General features: G+C 40.6%; 1 protein-coding gene across 3 annotated transcripts in view; it reads right to left on the minus strand.

Annotated features, from left to right (window-relative positions):
• The window catches only part of dhx15 (DEAH (Asp-Glu-Ala-His) box helicase 15), a 30,722-nt gene extending 21,204 nt beyond the window's left edge, over nt 1–9,518 (minus strand). Inside the window, exons 1-5 of one of the 3 annotated variants that reach the window (XM_083540846.1) lie at nt 9,259–9,518; nt 5,394–5,757; nt 3,858–4,051; nt 1,843–2,002; nt 177–395 (exon numbers count right to left, since the gene is read on the minus strand). In XM_083540846.1, the coding sequence (XP_083396972.1) occupies nt 177–395; nt 1,843–2,002; nt 3,858–4,051; nt 5,394–5,757; nt 9,259–9,266 (945 nt within the window). In that variant the 5' untranslated portion in view covers nt 9,267–9,518. Of the gene's footprint in view, nt 1–176; nt 396–1,842; nt 2,003–3,857; nt 4,052–5,393; nt 5,965–7,044 lie in introns of all 3 variants that reach the window. The other 2 variants (XM_083540845.1, XM_083540847.1) reach the window with 2 other exon arrangements.
• Between the last annotated feature and the right edge of the window lie 351 nt (nt 9,519–9,869).

The following is a 9,869-nucleotide window of genomic DNA, read 5'->3' on the forward strand; positions in this document are numbered from 1 at the left end:
GCTTTCAGTCTGTGGATTCACTGACTCACTGTTTGTGCAGAAAGCACAAGCGACACACTGCTGGAGGCGACCGTTTTATCTAAATCATTACGCGCTGCTTTAAGCACCTGTTTTACTCCATACACCAGCTGGACGACCAACATACGACCGAGTCCACCACCCTAAAAGGACTTTACCTCTTGTCCTGTAAGGAAGAGGAGCACGTCTCCCTCGTCTTCCTCGCACATATGGATCTGGATGACCGTCCTGATGGCAGCCTCCAGGTAGTCACGCTCGGGCTCTGGTGTGTAGAAGATCTCTACGGGGTGCGTTCTACCAGGGATAGTGAGCAAGGGGCAGCTGTCGAAGTACACCTGGAACTTTCCAGCATCCAAGGTGGCACTCATGACAATAACCTGAGGCAAAGAGGAGGAAAAAATGTTTTAATAAATCACCTGTCCAGTGTTTAGTCCTGAGAAAAGATAAAGAAACAAATTAAAGCTTGAGGTTAGAGAGGATGGGGGGGGGTTTACCTACAACCCAAAACTTTCTTAGCTATATTTCACTAAAGAGTAAGCCACAGAGTCCTACTTTATGTGGAGGATGCAGTACGATGCACTGTATTTTGCTATTTGGGCAACATCCAATCTTTCCTGAAGGCCTTTTCATCCAAAACTTACACCGCCCCCACCCACCCACCCCCACCTTTTTTTTTCTTTTTTTCTTTTCTTCTTTTCTTCATACAACACTGTAAGGTCCACCTCAGTATCTTTCTGCACCATGAGACATAATTGCTGTTACCCAAGGGACATTTAACTTCAAATTTATATGGGAAGATGACCAGAGCTCATTTGGAGTCACCTAGACCTCATTTAACAGTTCCTGAACAAATGTAGAACCTTTGATTTGATCCTGACAACAAGCAGTCATTACCCATCTGCTTTATGAGAACAGAGTTTGGCACAGTGTGTTCATAAAAGGCGACATGCTTCTGCTCCCTCAGGGTTGATTGCCTTAAAATGGGGTGACCAGAGGGCAGATTAAGCTCTGCTGAAAAATCAGACTGGCCTTTTGCATTTCTGAGACTAATAGCTGCATTAGTCAAAGAACAAACAGCCACACAGCTGTCAGGCTTTCAGCACTAGAGGAGGTTCATTAGCGAGTGCCAGCCAAAGTTAAGAGAGATCCTTTAAACAGGGCCCAGAAGCAGCACGGCGAGGAGGTGGTTGGGCGGTTACGCCCACAAGATAGTTACTATAAAAAAAAATTGGGATTAAGGTTATTTTACTCACAACCAAAAACTCTCAGCAGGCGTGTTGATTTTTATTGATGCAATTTCATATACATCACTTCCTATTAATTAACTGTGGGTTAAAATGAGATATTTGGCTAAACATATCAGGCAAAAGGAATATGCATCGTAAAGTGCATTAAAGTTTTTTTGTTTTTGTTTTTTGGTCAAACACTAAAATTTAAGAAATCTCTCGGATATCTTTCACATATCAACCGGTAAAGAAGAAAACTGAAACAGACAGCACTATTGTAGATAATGTTTCTGGCTGCTGCCGCGTCATGCTGCTCTCCTGTGAAGCGGAACACCGGGACAATCACATATCAGAGCACAGTCGGTCAAATCAGCTCCCAAGGAAATGACTTCTGATTAGGTTCCAGGCTTCAGGTGACAAGATGGTATTACAGCGGCCCATACGCAACAGACACTGAGCTGTCACTAAGTGGTCCCGGAAAACATCTGCTTATCTATTTTTCCAGCTTGAACTAGAAATAAAACGGAGACGGGCTGCAGAAAACTGACAGAGAAAACAATGATAGAATGATTCCAGACACACACACACACACACACACCTTTAGGTCTGCTCTCTGGCGAACAACTTCTTTCAGAACGCCCATCAGAATATCTGTGGCCAGTGTGCGTTCATGAGCCTCGTCCAGAATGATTACACCGTATCGTTCGAGCAGCGGGTCGTTCATGGCCTCTCGGAGTAACATACCATCAGTCATGTACCTATATAACAAAACAAAAAGAATGACAAAATATTCTGTGAAATACCAAAAAAAAAAAATATATATATATATATATATATATATATATGGTGATTCATCCTTAAAGCCTGCTAATATATCATCACATTAGACTTGTTTCAAAGTCATTTTGCAATTTATGTACAATCATAAAGCAATGTACACGGTTGTACAGCACCTTTTACGTTACCATGGTGATTAATAGAGATGGTTAATATGAATAAACCTTTGACTGACTGTTAACAGGCATACATACATCTTAATAATTATGTTCAAATCCTTTTCCGATTAAAATAAAGAGTGCACTGGTGTCACAGAGCAACTGGAAATGAACAGGCTGGTGCTTTCACCATCAATACGCTGGCTGAGGAGAGCACATGTTTTTAAGCACAACAAGGATTTTCTTGGGTTGTGAGGCATTGCAATTCCAAAGAGGTCTTGTCTTGGCATTGTTTTCTGTATTGGAGCCAACAACGAAGTGAGAATTGTGGTTCGTTTATGTGCATAGGAAAACATGCGTAATATATTTCATAGCGTCACTGGGGGGGGATGATGTGATTAATCTTTGATGATTCTTATAAGACCTCCAGTGTAATATTGGTCCAAAAACATTGAGGGTAAACGATTTTCTTATGAATTCGATACACTTCTGTTCTGCCCCAATCAGCTCGATTCGAAAGTGTAAAACGATAGAAAGCTTACAAACATTTTGCCTCTTAAATGCAATGCCATATGCATTCTTTGAGCTCCTCAGAATGGCTTTTGTAAATGATCGAATGGTTATACATTAACAGCACAGGCACATTTCATCAAACCATCAGGTTTCCTTTTCTGCATTCCATGAGTAACAGGACAATATGATCACATCACTGTATCTAGGGCTGAAATGATTTCTCGAGTGATTCGAGTACAAAAGAGCTTCGTTTAGACCATTTAACTACACAGGGAGCACTATGTATCCCCACGGACGTACCACCTGCTAAACTCTGGCACGCTCTGGACAGCAAACACAGAATGAAAAATATAGGAACAGGGAGAAAACGGCGAGGAGAAGATTCAGGCCAAAGAAAATGACAAAGTTTGGGATCATTTCAAACTAAAACCATATAAAACACAGTACCGTGTGTTTACTTTTTTTGTCGTTTGAAATTGATTTGTATATATTTAAATATGTGCTTTATTTTATTTATACATTCGTACTTGCATTTTGATGTAATATGGCAATTAGATGCACTAAACAGGTTTTCCTTATTTATTTATTATTTTTTAAAGATATTCTTGTATTTAAAATTTGGCACAAATAAAATTTCCATTTTTCTAAAAAGGAAAAATTACTTCATTTTAAGAGACCCGTCCTATTGTCTCTTAAGTATTGCTCTTTAATGAAGAAAAAGTACTTCTTATCCAATTACTTGATTAATCGAGGGAATAATCGTTAAAATACTCCATTACTAAAATAATCACTTGCTGCAGCCCTCATTGCATCAGTGATTTAGTTACAGAAAAACAGATTCATGATACTGAATATAAAACAGGAGGCTTGATACTGATAATAGCCTTCCAGTGATTGACATTGTCAAGTAAAACATTTGTGCTTTCTTCTATTCCTATGTTAAAACCTGGAACTATGCTTTGTTGTTTGGCTCATATATACTTCCCTTTTAAACACCGATGGTGGCATCATACACGAAACCAGCATTCTCACAGATACGTTCTAAACTGTTGACTATGTCTCAGAATACTACTAGTCCCAAATCAAAGCGAGGCATTTGCAACATTTACTCTAATAATCTGCCAGTGTACGTTTCCTTTTCAGGCTTTTTCGTTTATAGACTCACTTGAGGATGGTTTTCGCCGAGCTGCAGTCTTCGAATCTGATAGAGTAGCCGACTTCCTGTCCAAGCATGACATCCATCTCGTCTGCCACTCGCTGTGCCACACTCATGGCTGCCACTCTGCGGGGCTGGGTACAGGCTACGCCACGCTTGGGCCCCGGCAGAGCGCGCACCATATCCACACACCACTGAGGGATCTAGAAGATAGAAACACAACTATAATCATCATCAGCTCATCTCTGCTGTAACCGTGGCAGTGTACGACCAGTCCAGGGGCATCTAAAATATACTATTTAAGGAAAAATTATTTTATATATATATATATATATATATATATATAAAATAATAAAAAGATATATTGCTACCATAATGAATAAATGACTGAAAAACACCAATAAGATCTAATCAGAGGTCTGAAGTACATAAACATTTTTAGATGAATGAACAGCCAAGCTACAAAATTAGGGAATAAAGCCAAACATTGGTTAAAGTAAATTATGGTGGCAGATGCCAGTCTATTTTATATAGTAACTATGACCAACATATCACATAGCCCATAGAAGTTATAGTTCTACAGAATTCGTAGGAGTAGAAATGGCCGATAAAGCAATGTGTCTTTTAATACTATACAGAAAATCGGCGTTCATTAATGTGGTGCCTTTTCATTTAAGGTTTATTTTTAGAAACTTGCTGCGGGGTGCTAATCACTTTCTTTGTGAACACAGGGCTTCGCTTGACAGCTCTCTGACTCATCAAAGCAGCTGTTTGCTATTTGCATGAACATTAAAACTTTCATACCCTTTAATTTCTGTGGGAGAAGATGATGTGCAAACAAAGTTTTCCACTACGGCTTAAAAGCAGATGCATGTTGATAAGGTTAATATTAATAACGCCATTTGCAAACACGGCTCCGTTACATCCCAGTGCAACTGTGGGTGTGCGATTGTCTGTGGTAAAGACTGAGGATGCAACCATATTTAAGACCATCAGTGTGATATTGTTTTTATACGATAGTTCTTTAAATCAAAAATTAATATTGCTTAACTCATTTAAAACAAAATCCGGCCAAATATTTGCTTTATCCTTTTCTCGCAAAAAAAATCAAAGAATAATTCAACGACAGACTCACTACTGCCACTGGTATAGAAATGGCTTCAGTTTAACAAATTCTATAAAAATCTAATCTGATTAAATTAGTGCTATTGCATATAATCATAATTATTAATATAAGTTAGTTCAAGTTATACCAATACTTCACCTGCAAAATGAGAACTGCATTTGCATAGAATACATATTTAAACCTGACCCAAATTCTTTATATTTTTATTACATATAGAAAAATATTTATAAATGAATAAATTTCCACCATTACAATTATACATTTTTGAGAATTCTGTCTGATGAAAAGGCATCAACAATAGATTTAAACAAATCTATTATAAAAGCACATATACATATCTCATATACACACACACGTGTGTGTGTGTGTGTGTGTGTGTGTGTGTGTGTATATATATATATCCTGCCGTTGTAACACACCTGTGTGGTCTTGCCGGAGCCGGTCTCTCCCACCAGCACGAAGCTTTGGTGGCGTGTGAGGATCTCATGGAAGCGCTCTTTGTACTCCCAGACAGGAAGCTGCAGACGCTTCTTGAGGATCTCGTAGTAGCGTGGCGTGTGGGGTAGGTTGGTAAAGGGGTTGATCTGCTGATTGATTGCTGCTTGTTTCAGGGGCAGCATCCCTCCTCCAGGCGCCACGCTCACGTTTATGGCTGAGTTGGGGGCTTTGCTCTCCCGGTCTCGTTCCCTGTCTCTGTCTCGCTCCCTGTCCCTGTCCCGATCTCTGTCGCGATCCCGGTCCCGGTCCTTCGACCTTTCTTCTCGATCTCTGTCACGGTCTTTTCTGTAAGGAATTAAGGATTTTGGATTAACGTGTCAATTCTAAAACAGATGTACTATTATCACCAACTTTTATGTGCTGTTTAACATGTCACAATACAAGGACTTTTGAACATGCATTATCTATAAGCCCTGGCATTTAGGAAATGCTGCTGAAAACATTACAAAATAGATAAAAACTGTGCTTCAGAAACAGATTTACAGAAGCAGACTTGCAGTGAGGAAAATAAGTATTTAAACACCCTGCTATTTTGCAAGTTCTCCCACTTAGAAATCATGGAGGGGTCTGAAATTGAGTACCATCCCAAGAACACCATCCCTACTGTGAAGCATGGGGGTGGTAGCATCATGCTTTGGGGGTGTTCTGCACATGGGACAGGGCGACTGCACTGTATTAAGGAGAGGATGACCGGGGCCATGTATTGCGAGATTTTGGGGAACAACCTCCTTCCCTCAGTTAGAGCATTGAAGATGGGTCGAGGCTGGGTCTTCCAACATGACAATGACCTGAAGCACACAGCCAGGATAACCAAGGAGTGGCTCTGTAAGAAGCATATCAAGGTTCTGGCATGGCCTAGCCAGTCTCCAGACCTAAACCCAATAGAGAATCTTTGGAAAGAGCTCAAACTCCGTGTTTCTCAGCGACAGGCCAGAAACCTGACTGATCTAGAGAAGATCTGTGTGGAGGAGTGGGCCAAAATCCCTCCTGCAGTGTGTGCAAACCTGGTGAAAAACTACAGGAAACGTTTGACCTCTGTAATTGCAAACAAAGGCTACTGTACCAAATATTAACATTGACTTTCTCAGGTGTTCAAATACTTATTTGCAGCTGTATCATACAAATAAATAGTTACAAAATCATATATTGTGATTTCTGTATTCATTCATTCATTCATTCATTCATTTTCTCCCGCTTATCTGTAATTCGGGTCGCGGGGGCAGCAGTCTAAGCCTTCGACTGCTCCCCAATCCTCACAGCACCGTCCCTTACGGTCCCTCCTGCAGGTGGTGAACCCACGGGAAGGCGGCCCCACGTCACTCCGACGTCACGGACCTTGATATTTCCCTCGTAAGGGACCCCCGGAGCATAGAGGGTTAAGGGCCTTGCTCAAGGGCCCAAGAGTGGCAGCTCGGCGATACCGGGGCTTTGATTTCTGTATTTTTTTATTTTTTTTAGATTATGTCTCTCACAGTGGACTTGCACCTACGATGACAATTTCAGACCCCTCCATGATTTCTAAGTGGGAGAACTTGCAAAATAGCAGGGTGTTCAAATACTTATTTTTCTCACTGTATAGTTTGCTCTCTTCTCATACTGCCCAGAAAGAGCTGTATATTTCAATTCAGTACATACAGTAATGGCAAACTGACCACAATATGCACTATGGACTCTTTATTGCTGGGCACATGCTTTGTCAGTGGACCATTAAGGATAATATATTATCTAAGTGCTGGATCATTTCTATCACAGCAGAAAGAGTGGCATGGCAAATACCGGACTAACTGTTCAATGTTACAAATGGGCTCGAATGGGCACCAATACTACAGCATGCACTTATAAATCATTTCAAAAGGATGATATTGCAGATGTCTGGTCCCTAAAGCATTTCGGGACCTGTCAAAACCAAACGAACACGTTCTTCTGAAGTTTAGCTAAAACTGAACAGTTAAGATCAATATAAAAGCTAAAAACAGATGATAGTGTGGAATTACCGAACCCCTTATATCATACATTAAGGCGATTCATTAATTAATTCATTCAGAAACTTTTAAACGTTTACCTCAAATACTGTATAATGTGTACTATTGATGTGTTTACGATTAGATTATCAAAGTGTGTATGTTGCTGGGATTCTTGTTGTGGTGGAACAGTGTGTGTGTGTGTGTTTTAATGCTCCATCTGTTCATGAATAAAAAAAGGTGGTGCATGCATTTCAATGCTGTCTGACGTGTCTCTTTGTTTTGTATCTAATTCATACTAAATTTTAATTTTAAGTGTAGAAATCCAGTAGAAACCCAGACTTGCTAGTCAGTGTCCAGCCTCCTCTCTTCACTGCTGTAAACCAAACGTTTATTGTTTTTATCGGATATTTAACCACTCTCATTTTCCGACAGCAAGTTAGTTCCTGGCCTGAGAAAGGTCCCAGTTTTAACTCTGACCATTTCAATCGCAATAATAAATAAACTGTCGCAATATCACTGTAAATAATCCGCCTCTCGCCGGTGTTTTAAATGTGCGCGTTATTTAACCGGAAACGTCCGATGACGTCACGTCCTCACATTAACAAATGGCCGTACTGGTCTATAGATATATCAAATAGCGAAAATGGCATATAAAATCGTTTGTTTAAAGCCCATAATGTCCAAAATGAACTTTCTTCCCGTCCAAGTATGCAATTATGGACATTTAAGCAGCTTTATTGTTGAAATTAAATACACTGAAATACCTCAGCGGCTTGTCAACAGTCCGCCATACTTCACTACATTCACTATTCTGCACTGCCGCAGTTACTAGCGAGCTAATCAGCCTTAGTACATTCATTCTCTGTGGGTAATAAGCCCTCATTAATTGTTGGTGGCTACTATTGATAATAATTAATAACGTAGAAAATAAATTTGGTTGCTGACTGAAACCAGTGTATGAACGGTTCCTAGCAAGCTAGTCAGCCGTCTTTCAGGAATACCGGGTGGCTGCAAACACGAGCACAAAGATGCTACGTATTATTGCATGCCTTATAAATAACATTGAATTACCTCGATAATCTTAGATGACATTGGTGATAAAGCAAGATAAATGCTTAGCATAATATACGAACTCATTAAAACGGGCCAGAAAGGAAAATTATGCGGATAGCAAGCGGGTCTGCTAGCACAACTAGCTCGCCTCATGTGCGGGATGTATCCCAAATGCCCTGCTCGCTCCCTTCATAAGGGCACTTCCATTAAACATATACTACAGACTCTAGGCGGTCACGCAGTGCACTATACATCCAATAAGGCGGCGTTTTGGGATGCAGCACGCGGTGCTTTGCTAATCATCAGCGCCAAGAGCAGTCAAGGTAACAGACCCACGTGTTCTGGCGGCAATCGGCCAAGGATACTAAATGATATGGTCGTCTTAATCTACAGGATATCGAACGATAGATTCGGAATTACGAAATGTGTATGAGCCATAGTGAAATTGCGGTTTATTTTGGGCTCCTGGCGGCTCCATTTGTCTGACTAACCCGACACAAAGAGGCTGAGCGGCCGGGCCGGATCGGACACCACGCAGCCGACAACAGACCTTCCAAACTCATCGTGCTGCTTTTAACTCACCCGTCTGATGATCTCTTTTTGCTCGAAGAGTAATCATCGCCCAAATCCAGTCGATGTCGTTTAGACATTTTAATCAAACAGCGTCAAAAACACGCAAACACAGATCGTGGTCGACGATTTCCAAACAAACCCCTCTTCAGTGCTCTCAGCACTGCTAAACGACAAGATGGCGACCGGAAGCACTTACCTCATCATTCTTATTTCTGGAGAAGGAGATAGAGGGAAATATTCGAGAGGAAGAGACGATCAGATGCGGATAGAAAAAAAGCCCAGTGATGATAGTTTCTACTGCTGAGAATGTTGCATGAGTTTATTCCTAGTAAAAAAAAAAAAAAAAAAAAACCTTAGTTGGATTAAGAGCGTAAGTTAGCGCGGCTCTGTTCCTTGTTACCGGGAGAGGATGTTGTAGCTTTAGCGCCAAAATTCCCGCTGCAGTTCCAATGTCAGCCGCCAGGAGCGCTACAGTGAATTGCAGAGAGAAAGCGCGCCATTGAACTTCAGAATACATTACATTTGGCCTTTGACAGCAGTCCCTGAACTTTTTTTGCACCATGGACCAGTTTTACCCACTGACTGGGGTTAACAATATGCATATTATATGGATATTATACATCTTATAAGATGTAATTATTAGTTTGTTACGAAACATATATACAGGGTTATTTAAAAAGAATGAACTGATATCATGACGCATTGCTTCAGTTCAGTTCATGAGTCAGTGACCATTTGAAAAAGGAGTTCTCTATGTTGATTGTGAATATAATACTTGTGACTTTGCTGGAGTTTTGCATTACTTTT

Source organism: Silurus aristotelis (genome assembly GCF_946808225.1).
Source record: "Silurus aristotelis genome assembly, chromosome: 5".
Classification (NCBI taxonomy): Eukaryota; Metazoa; Chordata; class Actinopteri; order Siluriformes; family Siluridae; genus Silurus; species Silurus aristotelis.